The sequence below is a fragment of the Nomascus leucogenys genome, chromosome 6 (assembly GCF_006542625.1).
Source record: "Nomascus leucogenys isolate Asia chromosome 6, Asia_NLE_v1, whole genome shotgun sequence".
NCBI lineage: Eukaryota > Metazoa > Chordata > Mammalia > Primates > Hylobatidae > Nomascus > Nomascus leucogenys.
This window is the reverse complement of record NC_044386.1, coordinates 88,758,693-88,779,810: the sequence shown is the minus strand read 5'-3', so window position 1 is coordinate 88,779,810 and position 21,118 is coordinate 88,758,693. Positions and strand designations below refer to the sequence as shown.

Sequence of the window (21,118 nt, the reverse complement as noted above, 5' to 3'; positions counted from 1 at the left end):
AAAAAAATAATAACTTTTTTCCAGTTCAAGACGAATACAAAAGCCTCACCTAAAACTTAAACAATCTTTCTAGGTTATCTGTAAATTATCCCTTAGCAGTTCCAAAACACCGCATCCCAAATAACATGAATAATAATCATAGTAGCAGAGTGTTTGTGGCATGCGTAATCCTAAAGTAATTAAAATTTGCTTTAGAATACATTTTTGGTACCAAATGTACCTACTTATTCTCTGATTAGTGCTACACTTAAAATAGCTTGCATATTTTCTTGAGCAACAATTTAACAGAGGCACTACAAATTTGAAAAATCTACAAATAACTGCCCACACTTTACAGACTGACAAGCGATTAACTTCAATACACTATAAAAATGCACATGGAGGAAAACATTCTTTCGTCAAGATTTATGCCTGTACTTTCAAGAAACAACCAGTCATTGAATGCTCAAAACATTACTCTTTCTCTCCAAACAAAATCCAGTCCCACACTGCCAATTTCTTGGTTTCTTAAGTAGGGGCAATCAAAAGGTTTTTTTGATGGATTTCACCGTTTCTCTAGCATCTCATCTTTTTCCCTTCACATTTATCTATAGGCTAGATATACATTTAACACATTAAAATTAAGTGAGATTATTGGCTTCGACTGTAGTTTGAAAATATTTTTCAAAACATATTCTCAGATGAAACACAAGCAAATTCGTGTTATTCAGTGCAAAATACTTTGTGGTGGGCTTAAGTTAAACTCAACGTATATTTCTTATATACAATTTTTTTCATCTAAAGATTTTGACTTCAGCCTTTTAATAAACAAGCTGCCTGTTGCAAACGACTCCTCTCCTTTGCACGACAAATATTTCTTTACCCAGGAATAATGCTGCGCCGAAAATATTGGCTTAGGAATGTGGGCGGAGGTTCTCCGCGGCCACAAAATACAGCAGAAGTAACTGGCCGGTGTAAGCGGATGGGCTCGGCCTCAAGGACAGGGTGCTCGGCTGAAAAAAAAGCTTGCGGCGATCACCGGTGCCTGGGCTCTCCAGAAACGGAGCCCATCTAACCAATGCCCAGCACGCTCGCTCGGCTCCACACACGAGACCACCTCCGACCCGCAGTAAGTCGGCCAACTGCACTCTGGAGGCGGCGGCAGCCAGCGAGGGAGAAGGGGAACTTGAGAAGGGGAAGGCTGTCCCGGGGCCCCGAGGAGGACAGTCCCGCTACCGGGAACCGGGTGCGGCATAAAACACCCCCGGCTTCGGGCCGACCCTTCCTGGCCCCTGCAGGCCCAGGCGGGGCGGCGGGGGGCGACGCGGCAGGGGTCTCCGCGCCCAGGCTCCCGCGGAGCGGCCACACGTGGAGGTTCCCACTTTGGGGTCGCGGCCGCAGGAGCACCGGGCGGGATGCTGTCCGCGCTGCCCGCATCCGGCCGCGGCCTAAGTGGAGACGCCTGCCCCCAGCCCCGCGGCCTCGGCCCCCTTCCGCCCTCCTTCCCTGCTCGGCGACCTCGTACTCACGCTGACTTCATGGCAGCAGGCTCCACGCCGCCCAAACGCGCGCGCGGGACGGCGGGCTGACGAAGACTGCGGGACGTTAGGACCCGCAGCAGGAACCGGGACTCCGCGACCCAGGCACGGTGCTCTGCGAAGCCGGCGGCGACGCTAAGACCCCAGGTGAGCTCCCGCCTGGCGCATTTCAAACGGGCCAATCAGCGCCCGTCCGCAGGGAGCGGCAGGACCTCCGCGGAAGTGACTGCGCTGCCGGAAGTGGCGCTTGTCTCCTAGGCGACCGACGCTGAAAGGGCCGCGGAATCGTGTGTCAGGGCTGGAGGGAGATCTTGAGGTATGGTATTTAAACTCTTCCGCCTTGCGATGACGAAACTGAGGGTTTCTTTTCCTCCGTCACAAGAAGTTCAATGGAAGGGCCTTTCCAGGGTTGATTCAGAGGTCGGAATGTCGTTCTGGTGAAAAGTGTTGTATTCCTGTGCTGTGCCCTGCTCCGAGTCTCAGGCTCCCTCTCTCTGGCTCCCAAGTCACCACATTATCTTGGCTTCTTTTCTGTCTGTGATTCACCTTTACTGGGTTTCCCTCCAGCTCTGTCCTATATGTACATTATTTTATCAACTCTTTTTTTTTTCCTTTTTTATTTTTTGAGGTGGAGTTGCTCTGTCGCCCAGGCTGGAGTGCAGTCTTCAGCTCACTGCAACCTCCGCCTCCCAGGTTCAAGCAATTCTCTTGCCTCAGCCTCCCGAGTAGCTGGGATTACAGGCGCGCACCACCATGCCCAGCTAATTTTTGTATTTTTAGTGGAGATGAGGTTTCACCATATTGGCCAGGGTGGTCTAGGACTCCTGACTTAAGGTGATCTGCCTACCTTGGCCTCCCAAAGTGCTGGGATTACAGGCGTGAGCCACCGCGCCCGGCCTATTTTATCAAATCTTGATTGTGTTTGATCCTGGCCTTACGGAGATGAATAAAATTTGGTCCTTACCCTTGAGGGGCAACCTTTAGAACCTACTCTTGCCTTAGATGAGCTGATTCTATATCACTTCAGTCTTTGACCCTAAGCCGATGACTGTCAAATACACATCTACACCTGGGCTCTCATGGAACTCTAGCCCCTTCTCAACTTCCCGAAGGACCACAGCACTGGTAAGGATAGTCACAATATCCTTGGCCCACATTGTTGGTGCTCAGGAAACGACACCCCAAAGCATGGCTCTTTGGCACACTGAGTGCTTTGAACTAAAGAAGATTGAAAGGGCCTCAGAGAAGCCTTAAAAGCAAAGTCTGTCTCTGACTGTCTCCTGCCCTCTTGTCTCCCACCACTCTGTGTCTCCTAAAGCAAATAATAGAAACTAGAATTTCTGTTCCCCAAGGTGGGTCATGGAAACTAGAACCCCTTTTCTCCCAAGCAAGCCAGAAACATTATTCTAGAAAAACTTAGAAATATTAATCTAGCCTTCCCCCACCTTTTTGTGTAAGAGCTGGCCATAAAGACATTCTTTGATGTACCTTGTCATAAGACCCTCGTTCCAAAAGGGTCTTGCCCTACACTCAGGAAGAAGGAAAGCTACACAGAGAGGCCAAGAAGAATCTGAACAGACAGGACTTGCTGGATTCCTCCTTCAGTCTGTTACTATTAGATCATACTCCTTTTGTCCAATCACATTTCTACACAGCTGTCCATTCTTCATCTCATCTAAGCATAAAAATGGACAGCTTTCCCTGGGTCTTTGGGTCTTCATTTCTGAAGGCACTTACGTCACATAAAACTACGATTCAATAAATTAGTTATCCATTTATCTTGCTAACCTGTCTTTTGTTATGGTAGTGTCAGCTGTGACCCTTAAGATGGGTAAAGAAAAGTATCACACCTTTTCCACCCCTACATTGCACATTAGGATGGTTCCAATTTTTGCTATTACAGATACAGCTATAGTGAATGAACTTGGAAATTTATACAATGCAGGTAAATATGTAGGACACATTTCTAGAAACAGAATTGCTGAGTCAAAGAGTATACACATGTGTAACATTTCACAGATATTGCAAATCATTCTCCATAAAAGCTGTCCAAATGTACACTCCCACCAGCCTGTATGAGAGTGCCTATTTCTCCACAATTCTCAAAGTGTTATCAAACTTTTCAGTAGATATCAATCTATTGATATCTGTTATCAATTGGTGAGAAGAAACATGTAGTTAAAATTTTCATTTATTTTCAGATAAATAATGTTGTTTATTCATATATTTAAGAGCCCTTTTGATTCCTTCTCTATCAACTGTGTTCATATTCTTTGCCTCTTTGTTCTACTAGTTGTTAGTTTTTCTTAATGATTTGTGAAAGTTCTTATATCAAAAAAAAAAATTGGTCCTCATCCAAAATACGAGTTTAAATATTTTTATTGTTCACATTTTGGTTATTTTTATTTGTATATGTTTTGTGACAGCTTAGAAAAAATTTCAGGTAGACAGATTAATCCGTCTTTTCTTTCGTGGCTTCTGTTTTGTGTCATACTGGAAAAATACATCCATTCTGAGTTTTTTTATTTTATTTCCCATTTTTTGTTTCCTAGTGCTTTTATTGCTTTGCTTCTTATGTTGAAGTCTTTGAATCATTAGGACTTTGTTGTCAAGCTACAGTTTGGTATTTTATTTGTTTGTTTGTTTTGTTTTGTTTTTTGAGACGGAGTCTCTGTCACCCAGGCTGGAGTGCAGTGGCGCGATCTCAGCTCACTGCAACTTCCGCCTCCAGGGTTCAAGCGATTCTCCTGCCTCGGCCTCCCGAGTAGCTGGGACTACAGGGGTGTGCCACCATGCCCGGCTAATTTTTTGTGTTTTTAAGAGAGATGGGGTTTCACCATGCTGGCCAGGCATTGAACTTCTGACCTCAAGTGCTCCACCTGCCTCGGCCTCCCAAAGTGCTAGGATTACAGGTGTGAGACACCACACCCAGCCTAGAGTTTGGAATTTTATCATTTAGGAATTGGACTTGGTTGCTGACTACTTATATCCTGGTTGCTCTTCAGTTTAGCTTCTACCTCAGACTCTCCATTGGAACTCTTGTCACCAAAATTACCACTTCCTTGATGTTAAATCTATTTGACCTTTGTCTTACTTGACTTCTTAACAACACTAAAAAATGTTGCCCATTCCTTTCTTCCCATGCCTTTATTTTTTCTCCTAGCTGTCTAGCCCTTCTTTCTCAGTCTCCTTTGTGAGTTCTTTTTTCTCCCTTAAATGTTGGGGCTCAGGGTTTAGAGCTGGTCACTAGGTGTGCCTTTTCCCTAGGCACTCTCAAGCACTCATATGGCTTCACATACCATTCATGTTTGCTCTTCTGAGCTCCAGAGCCATATATCCAACTGTCTTCTGGATTCTCCACTTCGACATCCCACAAGCATCTCACACCTAACACATTCTAATCTCTTCTCCCAAACTTGCTCCCTCTCAGTGGATGGCATCTGCCAAGCCAGAGTCTAAGGCACCGTTTTTGGCTTTTCTTTCTTCTTCTGTCTCAATATTCAATCACTAAATCTTAACAGTTCTACCTACTAAGTAGCCAAACCTCCAAACCGCTCCACTTTTCTCTGTCTTCTTGGCCACCATCATCTCTTGTCTGATAAAGACAGCAGTCTCCTAACAGGCCTCTCTGCTGCCACTTTCCAACCAGTTTCCATTTTGCTCACCTGTAGATCACGGATCTGATTATGTCACACACCTATATGAAACTCTGCAGTGGTTCCCCATTGTTGAAGACCCACCACAGGGCCCTGAGACGCTTCCTCTGGGGCTCGTCACCCATCACTGCCGCCTGTCCCCTCCAGTCATGTTGAACTGCAGTGCCCTGAACACACTGGGCTCACACGCCATTCTCTGTGCTGTCATGCTCTCCTCCCTCCTTTCCTCTGACAATGCCTTGCCTTCAGTTCTCCGCAGATCTGCCAGCTACCCTGCTGTGGATACTGGGCCCCATGGTACAGCCCCCACGCCCCCAGAACTGCCCTTTCCCACTCACTGCACCTGTTGACTTGTTTCAGCACTCACATTCCAATTGGCAGTCACTGTTCATTCCTGTCTCCTCTACTGGCTTATCCCCACAGCCTCACTAGATGGCATTGTTGCATGCCCAGTGCCTAGCAGTGCAGGTGCCCCATACATAGCTTGAAGGGATGAATGAATCCATCCCTTCAAAGAACACTCCAGTTGAGGACCCAGTTACATCACACCACCTCCAGCTTCTCTTCAGGACAGTTTCTTCTTCCTCCCTCACTTCTGTATTAAAGCTCTCTGGCTTATTAATTTCCTTAAAACTACCAAATAATTACATCATTTCGCTATTCAAAAATAGCAAAGGGCTACCTATAGCCATTAAAAGATTGGCATTTTACCATAGAATTAGAGATCCAGATCAGGAGTGAGCGCAGGAGGGTGGGGAGAGGAGAACTGAGGGGCTTTTTTCTTTCTAAAGTCAAGCATTTTAGGTATAATTTACATACAGTAAAATGGACCCTTTTTAGTTGTATTGTTCTATATATTTGACAAATATATAGTATGCTGTAACCACAATCAAATGTGTATTTCCATCACAGTGGAAAATTCTCTGTGCTGCCCCTACTCCCAGGCCTTGGCAACTACTTTTCTGATTTTCTTCCCTATACTTTTGCCTTTTCCAGAATGTCTTTTCTTTCACTCAGCATAATGCTTTGATATTTTCATCAATGTGTTGCATGTACCAGTAATTTGTTCCCTTTTTGTTGCTGAGTCTATTCCACTGTATGAATGCAGGACAATTTGTTCATTCACCAGTTGGACATTTAGGTTGTTTCTACTTTCTGGAGATTATGAAACTGGTATAATTATTTGTGTAAAAGTCTTTATGTAGGTGTGTTTTTATTTCTCTTGGGTGGGATTGTGGGTCTTATGGTAAGTTTAACTTTACTAGAAACTGTTAAATTGGACCAGGCAAGTCTTATCCAAATCATTGAAGAGGGGCTGACACTACACAAATTTGAAACCATGTATTAATCCAAACACCCAGATAAGCAAGTCCAGCTATGGGAACTCAGTAAACACCAATGACCAGAAACTGCTGAAGCCCAGAGTGTTTGAGGGGAGGCAGTAAAATGGAGACAGCACTGCCTTGGGAGCTTGGACGTGCTCCACACACTGTTCCCTCCCAGGCCCTGCTGGTCACTGAGTGGCCTTAGAAACATTGTCTCAGGTTCCCAGGCCATGAATCTCTCTAGCGAGGCCATTTGTCACATGAATGATTAGATGTTAATGTTTACATACACAAAACACAAATTAATAAAATCAACCAGGGTGTGTGTTGGGAGGTTGGGGGACTGTAAAATTTACACAAAAAGAAACAAATGACTTGTACTATATTTCAAATAAATAGCATACACAGAAAGGGGGAAATAACCCAGGTAACTGTGACTATTTAGAATCAAGCTTGCCCTCAGGGTCAAGACAAAAAAAACTTGAAACTTATTGAATTCTAATTAGTAGGCACAGACATTAGTTGGTAATTCTGAAACAACATTCTGTACATTCTAGGATTGAGCAAATAAAATGTATAATGGGCTGGGCGAGGTGGCTCATGCCTGTAATCCCAGCCTGTTGGGAAGCTGAGGCAAGTCTATCACTTGAGGTCGGGAATTCGAGACCAGCCTGGCCAACATGATGAAACCCTGTCTCTACTAAAAATGCAAAAATTAGCCAGGTATTGTGGCACACGCCTGTAATCCCAGCTACTTGGGAGGCTGAGGCAGAAGAATCGCTTGAACATGGGAGGCAGAGGTTGCAGTGAGCCAACATCGTGCCACTGCTCTCCAGCCTGGGCAACAGAGTGAGACTTCTTCTCAAAAAATAAAATAAAATAAAATGTATTGTGGCTAATGGGAGTCAGCTTTCTCACTGTTGGAAAAGGGAGGAAAGGAGAAAAGGTGAAAAGTACCTGGGAATTCTTTGCACTATTTTGCAACGTTTTTCTAAGTCTGAAATTGTGTTTAAAAATGGTTGGACTATATCAGTGCTTCTAAACTCCCTTATATTAAAAATTACCTACAGCTTTAGCTAAAAATTTGAAACTACAGGATCCCCTCCCCCACTGTGGGTAGTCTGTGTCAGTGTGTTTGGGCCTGAGAATCTGCATTATACATCATCGAACAAATTTTAAAAGGGCTGAATTAAATGATCTTTGAGGGCCTTTCCTTCTGTGTTCTGGAGGAGGCAAAAAAGTTCAGCCTGATTCAGAAATCTGTTGCTTAGCATGAAGAGAATGAGCGTGGCAACTGTCTGAAGTTAATTTCTTGTGAGTTGACACATTCCATACAAGTACCAAGAGACATAGGAAAGCCCTATAGGCAATTTCTCAAGGGAAAAAAAAATCAGGAAAATCTCAGAATTCTTCAAAAGTCAAGTCATTCAGATATCTTCTGGAGTTAACATCCTTCCAGTAGAACAAGTACCTGCCAGCCTTGGGACCCCTCTACTTAGCTCAACCTGCAATGCCTTCCCCCGACAAGCTGACAAAGCTGGCTCCTTTTTGCCCATCAAGTCTTCCTCAAATGTCAGCTTATCAGAGTGACCATCAATTCACATGTGCCCTACTAGGCTTAGTTTCTTTACAGCACTTATTATCTGGATTCATCTATATATCATGTCTGCCTGCCCAACCAGAACACTAGCTTCATTAGGGAGGGACATTGTAGGGTTTTTTCTCTTGTGTATCCCCAGTTCCTAGGACAGTGGCCATTCTATACATCCTAAGCACTAACTATTCATTGAATGATTTACTGATATATATCTGTATAGGGATCTGTTTCTCATGGTGAATGAACACGCTTGCAGTGTGGTAGATAAAACATAACCAAATTAAGTGGCAAACAGGATTTTATGATAACAAATAAATTCTGTTTATTTTTTTCTCTAACATAGTTCAAGAAAACCAGACATTAGTGTAAGTTGGAGAACATCTGAGTTTGGAAACAGGTCTTTGCCTTAATGGATTGTTGACTAGAAAATCAGAGGCCGACATTCAAATAATATGTTTCGAAGTGTTGTTGTACAGTGTTAATAGGTGTTTCATATAAAAGGGTATCATGGACTGGGTGCAGTGTGGCTCATGCCTGTAATCCCAGCACTTTGGGAGGCTGAGGCAGACAAATCACTTGAGTTCAGGCATTCTAAACCAGCCTGGGCAGCATGGCAAAATCCCATCTCTACAAAAAATTAGCCAGGCTTGGTGGCATGCACCTGTAGTCCCAGCTACTCAGGAGGCTGAGGTGGGAAGATCACTGAAGCCTGTCAGGCAGAGGTTGCAGTGAGCCAAGATTGCAACACTACACTCCAACCTGGGCAACAGAACAAGACCCTGTCTCAAAAAATATTTTTTTAATTAAAAAAATTTAAAGGGTACCATAAGGTACAAAATAGTGTCAAATGAAGGGTTTCTTGAACATATCTGACAATGCCATTCTATTCCACCCCACCTTCCTCAGAACCTCTCATTTGAGCAAGGTTCTGCTGGGCGGGGCAGGGCGGGGAGCAACACTTCAGCAGACCAAGTATTTAAACTGCTTTATATACAGAAGGCCTCTGAATTTCCCACAACATCCTACCAACAATTACAAATTCTTTTTTTTTTTCTTTTGAGGCAGGGTCTTGCCCTGTTGCCCAGTCTGGAGTGCAATGGTGCAATGATAGCTCACTGCAGCATCCAACTCCTGGGTTCAAGCAGTCCTCCCACATCACCCTCCACAGTAGCTGGGACCACAGGTGTGCACCACCACAACCAGCTAGTTTTAACATTTTTTTATAGAGACAGTGTCTGGCTCTATTGCCCAGGCTGGTCCCGAATTCTTGGGCCCAAGCAGTCCTCCCACTTTAGCCTCCCGAACTGCTGGGATTACAGGCATGAGCCGCTGCATCCAGCCACAGATTCATTCATTCATTCGTTCTTTCTTTATTTTAAGACTAGTCAAGTGCAGTAGTGAGAAGAGGGGAAGAGTAGAACAAGGAGCTTGATCTGTAACTGACTGTGAACAATCAATTGAGGTAACTCACTACCTTCAGACCAGCCACAAATTCATTTCTTTAGAAAAAAGATGAGAATTATTTTCTAAAAACTGAGCAATGGAAAAGGAACCCCTTCAATGGGTAAAGGGAGCTAAAGTTAACTGAATGGCCTTATTCATATACATTCAAGTTTTATTGCAGTTGTAAGGTCTGGTAAATTTTTGAGTAGTGCTTCTCAAGCAAGGGGAGCAGGGAGAGGTACATCCCATTAGGAATGTGCCACCCTCCCCACCATAGTCTTTTTTGAGACAATGCCATGGTGAGCAATTGTTACCAATGGGAATGTGTCACATGTCTTTTTAAAAATTGAGACCCACTCCAGTGAGGTCTTCAGCTGACCCCCTGCCAACCTTTTAGACTTTCTGAGATGGCTTGGATGAAATTATACTCACATTAGACATCTAATGCCTATTATTTAATACTTAATGATAATTAATATATTTGAACCCTTTCTCATTTTGCACAGGAAGCTTTCAAATCAGTGTGCTGCAAACTGTCGTAAAATTCTGATTTATAACACTGTCCCCAAAAGTATATAATGGGACTAAAGTTTACCAAACTTATAAAAATGTTATGAAACACTGAATCTTATTTTGTTGATTTAACATTTCATTTTCATCATTAAGCATGTGAAAAAGCAACATAAGCAAAGATTAAATAATCTAAAAATCCTTCAAATTGATCACTCATTATTTCAGTACTTACTGAGCTAAACATTATTTTGTTATCTGTAAAGGAGAGAATGTAAAACACTGTATGTCTTTGGCATTACTAGAAAGGGGTATTTAAACTTTGTACCTTTTTTTGCCATAAAATTGAAGTTATGGTAAGATGAAATGGAAGCCCACAGGTCCTGTTGGTGTGGAATTCCACTAATAATGTCAGATTGTTGCCAAAAAAAAACAAATTTTGTCATACAGCTTGCAACTAATATACCAAAAATTTACCAGCCCGTATAATTTTATCAGTCTGCCTTCCCCAGAGGAAGTAAACAGATAAAACTAATGAAATCATATTTCTTGACCACTCTCATCCAATATAAATTGTTACTTGTCCTTAGAGGATTAGACAGTGAGCTGTTTACAAGGCCATTCAAATGTCTGGGCTAGTTAATGTTAGAGGCAGTAGTCTAAAATATGGAGTATTCCTGAGTCAGCAAAGAGGATCCTGCATTGTGAGGAAGCCCCCGTAAGTCATTACCAAGTGCAGATCAGGGTTTGATGGGCCTCTGTCAAAAGTTGTTTTGCATCTACATTTCTGTGTTCCCTGAAAACACCATGAAATACTGAACTTTAATCAGTAATGCAACAAATGAGAAAATGCTCAGTGTTTTAGAACTATTCAGAGTAGAAAACTCTGGAACATAAAATGGGGGTTACGCCTTAGTTGGTGAGTTGCTAAAACTTGAGATCAGGCGAAACAAAGCTGATAGGTCCAATGCCTTTTGGAACGTGTAACACCAGCAGTTCTTCAAGTTTGGCCTCTGGCCCTCCTGTATTAGAATCATCTGGGAGACTTGCTCCAGTGCAGATCTCCTCTACAAAACCTACATTTAACCTAGTGAAGCAGAACCCCCTGGTTTTCCCCAGGAGTCTGCATTTGTCACAAGCTTACTAGATGTTTCTGATTCACAGTAAAGCTTGAGAACACTATATGTGACCACCCCGCTGGCAATGTAATTAACTTCTTACGCATATGGATACTAAATTTTGCAACATATTTGAAATGCTGAAGCAATATCAAATGTATGACATCCCCAAATATAGCAATTTCCATTGGTTTAAAAAGTGGCATATGAGCACAACCAACTGGGATTAACTCAGTCAACTCTTATGGTTTAACACATTTTACCTGCACCGAAAAATACTTTGCAGATCAAACTGGCAACCAGAAAACAGAACATAACAGAACACATGACACCCCGCTGTGGACTTTTAAGAAAAAAACTGACAAACTCCAAATCCATAATGACATGAGAACTTGTACTTTGAAGGCAGAATGGACTTGTGGGAAGAGAAGACTCCCCTTCTGTTCTCCCTTCATTAGGTGGAGAAGGGAAGAAGGTCTCTCCCCAAACAGCTCTCTTCATTCTGGAATGTTTTGCCAGTCCCCAAGGCGCTCAGTGACCAACTTTCTTTCACAGGTCCTCCCAGTGACTGACATGGCTCATTCTCCCAAAGTAGTTGAGAGGCCACTACGAGAGCTCTTGAGAGAAGCTTTGTGACATCAAATTCATCAAATGAAGCAAGACTCATTTTTAAAGAATAATACAAAGCTCCAAGGTAATATGCTTAATCCAATTGTTTAAATAGAATTAAAAACTCCATTTTAAGTAAATTTAAAATTAATGAAATATCAATAGTTTGCCTTAACAAGGACTTGCTTGAACCATTTCTCCTTTTAAAATCACACACACAGAATCAGTGTACATTTAGAGAAATTTCCCCAGCTGAATACGTTTTTGACATGAATTTATTCAGAAGACACCAATCATCATGAATGTTTTAGGCCATGATAAGCTGTAACCACCTCCGGCTTATGGTGGTTAGGGTGTTGCAGCTTAATGTAGACATCTGGCATGAAAAGCTTATGATCTGAGTCATGTTTCTTTTTTATGTAATTCTGGCTTGGGAATCCGATACAGAGCAGCTGAGAAATAAATTATGTTGCTGAGGCTGAAGATGATGCACAGAAGTATGGCTCCAGCTATCTGAGAGAAAGAGAAGGGCTTGGAGGTGGCCAGGAGCCATTCCTTCCTCAGAGTCTTGTCCAGAAGTATGGCTTCCATCTGCATGTGCGTGGCCAGGATCACACACACGTGAAACAGCTGGTGACTGTGACCTATGGCAAACACAAAAGGCCATCAAGATCAGCAATGTAAAGGAATGAGTACTGATACATGCTATGGCATGTATGCTAAAAATGATGCTAAGTGAAAGAAACCAGACAGGAGACCGCATATTATATGAAATCTCCAGAATATGCAAATCCATAAAGAAAGAGAGTAGATTAGTGGCTGCCTCAAGCAGGGGGTGAGAATAGGGATTAACAGTGCATGGGTCTGATGGAGGGGATGAAAATGTTCTAAAACTGATGTATGGTGAATTTACTGGAAATATCATTAAATTATATACTTGACAGAGAATTATTGAATATGTGAAATATACCTTAATAAATTTATTTTTAAGAAGCAATATGGGAAAAATAAAAGGCCCATCAGAGAAAACCAAATCCAAATTCTTTTTTAAAACAACTTATCCACCAGTCTCATTTTTCGGATGAAAAAATTGGCACCAAAGGTCATCTCTTGAGGGCCAGCACCGATCAGCTCAGAGTCTCACTTCAGTGCTGAGGGAGAGGCTGGCTGAATTTTCTGTTGGCCACTAACCAAGTGGACCTCTCCCTACTGCCAGTTAGTCACAGATATGACCAGGACTCTTCTTCCCCAATGCCATGCTGGACCCAGCTCACATGGTGCCCTTCACAGAGGCTGGGAGCCTAGTAGAGGGTGGTGGGAGTGACAGGGACAGGGACATGCTGGGTGGTTGGTGGTTGGTGAGAAAACAAATCCAATGCCTAGGGTCAGGGGCAGCTTTAGGGGACAACCCTCAGACCCCAGAAGTAAGGAGGAGACCACATGTGTTATGGGCTGAATGATGTCCCTGAAAAATACATGTGCTGAAGTCTTAACCCCCAGAAGGAGACCATATTTGCAGATAGGATCTTTAGAGAAATAAGTAAAAATGAAGTCTCTAAGATGGGCCTAATCCACTATGACTGGTGTCCTTATAAGGAAAGGAGGTTAGGCCAGGTGCGGTGGTTCACGCCTGTAATCCCAGCACTTTGGGAGGTCGAGGTGGGCGGATCACGAGGTCAGGAGATTGAGACCATTTTGGCTAACATGATGAAACCTCGTCTCTACTAAAAATACAAACATTAGCCGGGCGTGGTGGCACGTGCCTGTAATCTCAGCTACTTGGGAGGCTGAGGCAGGAGAATGGCATGAACCCGGGGCAGAGCTTGCAGTGAGCCGAGATCATGCCACTGCATTCCAGCCTAGGCGACAGAGTAAGACTCCATCTCAAAAAAAAAAAAAAAAAAAAAAAGAAAAGAAAAGAAAAGGAGGTTAGGACACAGACATGCATATATACAAAGAAAAAGATCATGTGAAGACAGATGGAAAGAACGGCCATCGACAAGCCAAAGAGAGAGGCCTCCAGAGAAGACTACTTTGCCAACACTTTGATCTCAGATTTCCAGCCTCCAGAATTGTGAGAAAATAAATTTCAGTTGTTTAGGCCACAACAGTCTGTGATACTTTGTTATGGCAGCCCTAGCAAACTAATGCAACATAAGAGTTAAATAAGGATTCTCTTTTGGTTTAAAAAAAATAAAAAGGCTGGGCATGGTGGCTCACGCCTGTAATCCCAGCACTTTGGGAGGCCGAGACGGGTGGATCACAAGGTCAGGAGATCGAGACCATCCTGGCTAACACAGTGAAACCCCGTCTTTATTAAAAATACAAAAAATTAGCCAGGCGCAGTAGCGGGCGCCTGTAGTCCCAGCTACTCGGGAGGCTGAGGCAGGAGAATGGCGTGAAGCTGGGAGGCGGAGCTTGCAGGGAGCGGAGCTTGGGCCACTGCACTCCAGCCTGGGCGACGGAGCGAGACTCCGTCTCAAAAAAAAAAAAAAAGAAAGAAAGAAACCTGAGTGATAGCAAAAGAAGGCCCAGGGCCATTTTTCCTGCAACCCCAAAACTTGCTACACAGCCACCTCTACTTCATCAAGCGGGGCTGGGGAGGTGGACATGGCAGTCAGGATGCTGGTGACTCCGATTCCCTGGCCTCTCCTTTTCCTCCTTTTTGGAAATCTGTTCTCTAAGCATTTTGCTAGTTACAACCCCTTCTGACACAACAAAAGAAGAAAAGGAGATAAAACTTTAATCAGATCAAACAAACTGCATCTGGCCACATCTCTTAGTGAGAGGAGATGGAAAATCAGCAACAAAATGGGCTTGGAGAGAAGCAAGCTTCCTGCCCTGGTGGGGACAATGACTGGCCCTTTGATTCCCATGTACTCACCTAAGGAACTCTCACCCTAAAGTCTTGTCAGCCTCACCAGAAGTGATGCAAGGGTGCCTCCTCCTAGCTAGTCCCACAGCCAGAACGGAGGAGGCACATTCTGCAGGGCCCCACCCCTCCTTCCCTAAACAGAGCTGGGAAAGAACTCTGCCAGCAGGTGGAAACCCCCGTGACTCTGACACCTTCTGTCCACCGCATCACCTCAAACTTAAGTGAGCTCAGGTTCATCTGGAGGATGACTCGGCCTCTGTGTGAGTATTGGGTTTTACTCCTGGAGTTTCTGGTTCAGGAGGTCTGTGGTGGGGCCTGAGAATCTGCATGTTCTGAGATGATGCTGATGCTGCTGGCTGATGACCACCCCTTGAGAAACCACTGCTCTACCCTGAACTCCTGGCCCCCTCCCGTCCACCATGCTCAAGACAAAGAAAGATACTTTCCCCTTTTCTGCACAGCCCCGTGTTGTCTGGTACCCTCAGAGCCATCTTCATCCTGTCTTTCCTCTTTCTCTCCTCGGCTGCCCCCAATGTACTTTTTTTTTTCTCTTCAGATAGGATCTCTCTCACCCAGGCTAGAGTGCAGTGCACAATCATGGCTCACTGCAGTCTCAACCTTCCAGGCTCAAACCAACGCCTCCGGAGTAGCTGGGACCACAGGTGCACGCCACCACACCCAGCTAATTTTTGTATTTTTTGTAGAAATGGAGTTTCACTATGTTGCTCAGGACTGTCTTGAGCGCAGGCTCAAATAATCTGCCCACCTTGGCCTCCCAAAGTGCTGGGATTACATGTGTAAGCCACCACGCCCAGCCCCAGTGTTCACTTAATCATGGGATTCCATGTTCTGGATGACAATAAGACACACTGGCTCCATACCCCATCAGAATGCTTTAGGCTCCTGGGCCCACCTGCCCTCCGTCCTGCCCATACTACCTAACAATGCACCTGCTGTAGACATCCTGGCCTCTATCAGCTTGCAATGTTACTCACCTTGGTCTCTCTCCCTGCCCTTCCCTGCCCTTTGCAGCTACGTGCACTGGAGTCAGGGACAGGACCCTCCCCAGTCAGGAGGGCAATGAGCAGAGCAGCAGGGCTGTTGCCCACTCACCGATGTAGTCAAAGCGTCCAGGGGCTAGGCGTTCTGGCAGGTGTGCAGAGTACAAGAAAGAGGCCAGGAGGGTCATGATCATGTGCTTCTGGTGGTACGAGGTGGCTTCATTTTGTGCACTCTCCCCTGGGAACAGGAATAGCTGCAGGTGTTTAAAGAAACATCAGGTCTTGAGAGGACAGGCCTGAGGCAGGCCCTCTTCCTTCTCAGCACCTGCAGCTGGGACTCTGGGGGCTCTGACACCCACACATGTTATCACACACACACAAATTCCAGAGGCCAAGGCCCTGGCCTCCTCAGGTCTGTGACCTGGTAGAGGAAACTCAGGCACCATGTGAGCAGAACTCCTATCCTGAGTGTGGTCGATTGAGACTGGAGACTATTGTATTTCAGTCCCCCAAATACTCATGAGAGTCTTTTGGGTTATTTACTTACTGAAGCGGGGAGAAAAAGGAAAGAAGGAAGGAATGGGAAAGGAAAAGAAAGACAAAAATCCTATTAGATAATTGGTATTCTTTCTGGGGCAAAATGTAAGTACAGTTGACTCTTAACATACAGGCTAGGGTCATTGACCCCCCGCAATCAAAAGTCCATGCACAACTTTTGACTCCCCCAAACTTAATTACTAATAGCCTCCTGTTGACTGGAAGCCTTACCTGTAACAAACTGCCAATTAACACATATTTTGTATATGTATTATATATTGTATTCTTACAATAAAGTAAGCTAGAGAAAAGCAAGTGTTATTGAGAAAATCCTGAGGAGAAGGAAGAAGGGGTTGGTTTTGCTGTCTCATGAGTGGCGGAGGTGGAAGAAAATCCATGTATAAGTTCAAACCCGTGTTTAAGGGTCAACTGTATAGTGGATTCACACGGGAACTCACTTTTTATCAGCACATCCACTGAACTGGTGCTCCTAATTAAGGCTTTAAGGCCTAGAAATCCTGGAAGGCCTTCTGAGTCATCCAAAAGTATCAATGATGGCCACTATATTGTTTCAAAGCTAAGTATAATTTTTGTATTATTGTTATAAACAGTCATAGTAGCCACCACTTACCGAGGGCAGCAGATCAGGCCTCTTACATGCATCATTTCACTTGAGCCACAATTATCATAATTTTCCCCATTTTGCAGATGAGGAGAGTGGGCCAGAGAGTGACTTGCACATCACTTGGTAAGAAGTGAAGTCAGGATCTGAATCCAGGCAGGCTGATTCCAGCATCAACATCACCACTTAAAACTGGACCTCCCCTTCCCTCTGCCCTCCTCTGACTCAGCCACATGCCAGAAACACACGACGCTTGTCACAACACAGGACTTGCACTGCCTGATTTGGAGGTACATAAGACAGAATTGCTCTGTCTGCTCTTGGTTTCCTGTGGGTGGTCTGCACCCTTGAGGAAGGAGTGAGGGGAACGGGCTGCAGCCCCGTCTTTGGCACTCCCCCAGACCCACAGAGGCAGAGCACAGAGAACGTGCTCAATGCCCCAGCTGCGGGTGGAGCTCAGCCCCTCCCCTTGTCCCTCAGCCCTGCCATCTGGGCTTTATTCTTCAAGCCCACAGGACACTGCCTCTAGGAGGGAACTTCACTCACCGGGTACTGGACAGACACTGCAGAGCCTATCAGATCCATTGTTTTCCCCCTACAAAGGAGGGCTAGTACCCTCATGTACAGATGAGGAAACTAATCTGGGGCTCGGAGAGTTGTGTGTCCTGCCTGAGGTCACATAGCCAGTGAGCAGTGGGACCAGAATTTGAACTCAAGCCCGTATGGTTTGAAAGTGCATGGACTTTCCCCTTCTTGTCCTACTTGTCCCTCCTACACCCCCTTTCTTTATGCTCTCCATCTCTTTCCCTTCGCTCCTTTAAGACCCTCATTCATGCCTTTTCCTTCAATACTAACAGTATACCACTTGATGATGGAACAATGCATTCCCAAACTCTTGCTACCAGTCAGCACTTGACATGTTCCCCGTGTAATCCTCCCCACAGCCCATGAGGTGTTATCAGGCCCAGCTTACAGATGAGGGAAATCGAGGCATAGAGAACTGGCCCAGGGACTGGCAGCAAGTATTGGAGACCTGCCTGCAGAGCTCGCTCTCCTGCTGACTCCACTCAGCCCCAGGCTGCCTGCTCTGCCTGGCTCTATGACGTTCCCGAGCCCCCAGTCATATTGTCAGTCAGGGCCTCTGTGCTTATGCCATCTCCTAACCACTCCTCAAGTGCCACCAAGGCAGCACGTGGGTGTGGGGGAAAGAAAGATCAGACTGTTACTGTGTCTGTAGAAAAAGGAAGACATAAGAAACTCCATTTTGATCTGTACTAAGAAAAATCTTATTTCTTTTCTCAGTCTCTCGTCCCACCTGATGAGAAATACCCACAGGTGTGGAGGGGCTGGCCCCCTTCACCTGGATCTTGACTCCTGTTTTGTTCTACGGTTCCTGTTGCAGTGCTGTGACCCCCAGAAGCTCAGGAAAACAACTGACTTCCTGGTGTTGCCAACAGGCAGAGAGGAGATGCAGCCTGTCCTTACCCTGTAGAAGATGGGGAGGGAGTCCCAGGTGTACGGATAAGCAAAGGCGAGGACACGAATCACCTTACAGAGTCTGGGCTTCTGGATTTCAAGAAACCTAAATCAGGGAAGGAAAATGGGGAGGAAATGGAATGAAAAGAGTCTCAGCAAATTGCACATGCACATGCATGCACACCAAGGACCTGGTCATCAACAGAGGACAAACATTTTTGTACAAGCTCCTGTGGCCAGCAGCTTCTCCACCAGCCTCGTCCATTCCTCCCACCCCAATGGAAGTGACAAACCTTCAGATGCAAAAAGATCTCCAGAGACACCATCTCCTGACCATGGGAAGCAGTGGTGTCCAGACTAAGCCAGAAAGGAGGCGCTGGGCAGAAACCCTTCGAGGGCCAAGTTATGTAACTGCCAAAGAGCCTTTTAAAACTCTAGTTGCTACAGGGACAGGGAACGGGTAGGGGGAATCGGGGGATCCACTGCCACAGACTCTTGGGGAGCACACTCTGCAAAGGCTGAGATGCACCCATCTAGTTGGAGCCCAGGTATTATCATGCAGGAGACCTGGGTTTGAGTAGGTGTTTGATCCTTGGAGAGCTTTCTGGAATATTTATACCACACACAGGGATACTTGGCTTGGGAAAACTAAATAAACGTGAAGTCTTTCCTTCTCTCCTTCATTGCCACCCTCACCCAACCTCCAATCCAAAGACAGCTGACAGCAACATTAAAACAAGTGATGCTGATTGTTGAGAAGAGAGGCAGGTCCCCCCAAATAGAACACAACAGGGCCTCAGCTGACTTGGGCCCAGCCTGCGGGAGCAGCTCAGGGTATGGGGAACTGGGTAGCACAGAGAGCAGGCTGCACGCTGGGAGGACATGGGGAGGGGTAAGGAGGGTCTCTGCACAAAATCACAGCCCTGAACTGAGGCCTGGGTAAGGAAGTGCTCATGGGCCCTGGCTGGGCCACCAAGGCCAGGTAGTAGGGACAGGTACAGTCCCCACATCAATGCTGAGGTGTACTGTGGAGGGCTGTGTCCTCCCTTGGGGCCCACAGGGCTGCAGGGTAAGGAACCCAGCACAGTGGATGCACAGCCACACGCTAAGGCTCTTGGGATGGCTGTTCTGATGCAGTCTGTAAAGGCAATGCATGCATTTGGGCCCTTTCAGCCTTTGCTGACAGTTCTGCCCCTTATCACACTGGAGGGATGGGGTCTGTGTCCTGCTGTGGCTCCCACCTCTGCTCCCAAGAACCTCGGTCCCAGTCCACAAGCCTGTTCTTTCTCCTTCAAATGCCATCTGCTGTTTCCTCTGAGCCCAGACCGATTTCACCTGGCCAGCCTGTTCATGTCTCGTATGAGCCAGTAAAGCCACCTGACCATAAACCCGGCTGCTGCCTGTATCCCTCAGCATGGAGTATGCAGGAACTTCCACATCGGGCAGTTAGGGTACCCTCCTCAGGCAGCCACCAGATCTGGTCAGGCCTGGATCCCGGGGACCCAGCGCGGAAGCAGGTCTGAGGACGCGGACATTCTCCAGGCTATTGTGCTCCACTCAGTCCTCAGGGCAACCGAGCACAAATGGCCCACCCGGAGATTCCTGTTTCAGGGGAAAGGGACACCACTGTGTGCCCCGAGAAGCACCCCAGCCTCCTAAGACAAGCCCCAACTTCACTCCAGCCCACTTTCGTGTTTCTTCTTTCCTGACCCTGCCTGTAAGTCATACATGACACATGGCATGTACCAGGTGAGAAGCTCAAGGAGAAGGGACTAGGATGCATCATCCCCCCCGAAAAAGAACCAAACTCCAGGAGAGGTAAGGCAGCGCAGCACTGGGATTTTATGTGGAGAGCTTGATCGGGACACCCTGGGTTCAAATCCTGACTCTGCCCTTCACAACCACGTGACCTCGGCAGGTCACTAACCTTTGTGTACCTCCTGATCCTCATGTGTAACAGAGGGACAATGACTGTGCCTCGTCACAGCCTTGTTGTATGGATTTGGTGAAACGATGCTCGCAAGGTGTTTAGAACTGTGCATAGCACAGTCGCACAGACTAAATAGCAGCTTTTAGAAAACATGCATCGTGACGCTCCATTCTCTTCCCATCCCCACCTTGTATCTATGCTGGTCCAGATAATAGGAACAGGAGGGAACAAACAGGTTCTGGGTGATTTGCCTGAAGTCAGATGAGCCAATAAGAAGCAGAGCTAGGATTTAAACCCTGGGCTTTCTGGCTCCCAAGTGTCACCCCCTTTGCCTCCGGCAGTAGGCTGCGCAGCCTCAGACCCCGCCCAGCCTTCACCCTTCCCTGCCAGCTCCGCCCCTGGAGCAGAGGGCACACACTCCTGCTATCCCGAGAGCCAAGTACCTGCCTCACTGGCCTTCTCAGTCCTCCGGCAGACCCTGCCCCGCCGCGATAGGCCGCCCCTTCCTGCCCTGTGCCCTGTCACCGCCTGCCGTCTCTGGGTTGAGAGGCTCGCTCTTAAAGGGCCCCTGTGGCCACTTACACTAGAAGAAATCTGGCTCTGGCTGGCGAAGGCCATCCCCCAAAGCATGGATTTTCTGTGACTTGAGACAACATTTCGCTCGGCCTGATAAAGTGTTTCCCCAGGGGCAAACGGACCAGCCTCTCCAGCTGCAAAGCCGAGTCTAGAGGGAAAAGAGAAGGAGAAAAAGCAGAAGAGAGACAGCAACAGAGAGAAAAAGGCAGAAGGGCCAGTAGCTTAGGAGAAGGGCCATCCGCTACCAAGTTGCAGTTCCGCATAAGGCCACGCGATGTCGCCACAGCCAGAGCAGAGCCACAGCCGCAGCATCCTCAGAGGCGCCC

The 21,118-nt window shown here is 46.1% G+C and overlaps 2 protein-coding genes and 1 long non-coding RNA gene across 7 annotated transcripts in view; 1 reads left to right on the top strand and 2 right to left on the bottom strand.

The window, feature by feature from the left end:
• KIF23 (kinesin family member 23) overlaps window positions 1-1,675 on the bottom strand; it is a 34,499-nt gene extending 32,824 nt beyond the window's left edge. For 3 of the 5 annotated variants that reach the window (XM_030814662.1, XM_003267155.4, XM_030814663.1), the window contains exon 1: window positions 1,509-1,630. In XM_030814662.1, the coding sequence (XP_030670522.1) occupies window positions 1,509-1,519 (11 nt within the window). In that variant the 5' untranslated portion in view covers window positions 1,520-1,630. Of the gene's footprint in view, window positions 1-1,508 lie in introns of all 5 variants that reach the window. The other 2 variants (XM_003267156.4, XM_012507346.2) reach the window with 2 other exon arrangements.
• LOC115835511 lies at window positions 943-12,718 on the top strand. The gene is made up of 2 exons (XR_004030549.1): window positions 943-1,833; window positions 11,722-12,718. It is a non-coding gene; the product is annotated as an uncharacterized LOC115835511 (long non-coding RNA).
• PAQR5 (progestin and adipoQ receptor family member 5) overlaps window positions 8,398-21,118 on the bottom strand; it is a 49,674-nt gene continuing 36,953 nt past the window's right edge. The window contains exons 6-8 of the mRNA XM_030814664.1: window positions 18,296-18,392; window positions 15,764-15,905; window positions 8,398-12,419 (exon numbers count right to left, since the gene is read on the bottom strand). Of these exons, the coding sequence (XP_030670524.1) occupies window positions 12,178-12,419; window positions 15,764-15,905; window positions 18,296-18,392 (481 nt within the window). The 3' untranslated portion in view covers window positions 8,398-12,177. The remainder of the gene's footprint in view (window positions 12,420-15,763; window positions 15,906-18,295; window positions 18,393-21,118) is intronic.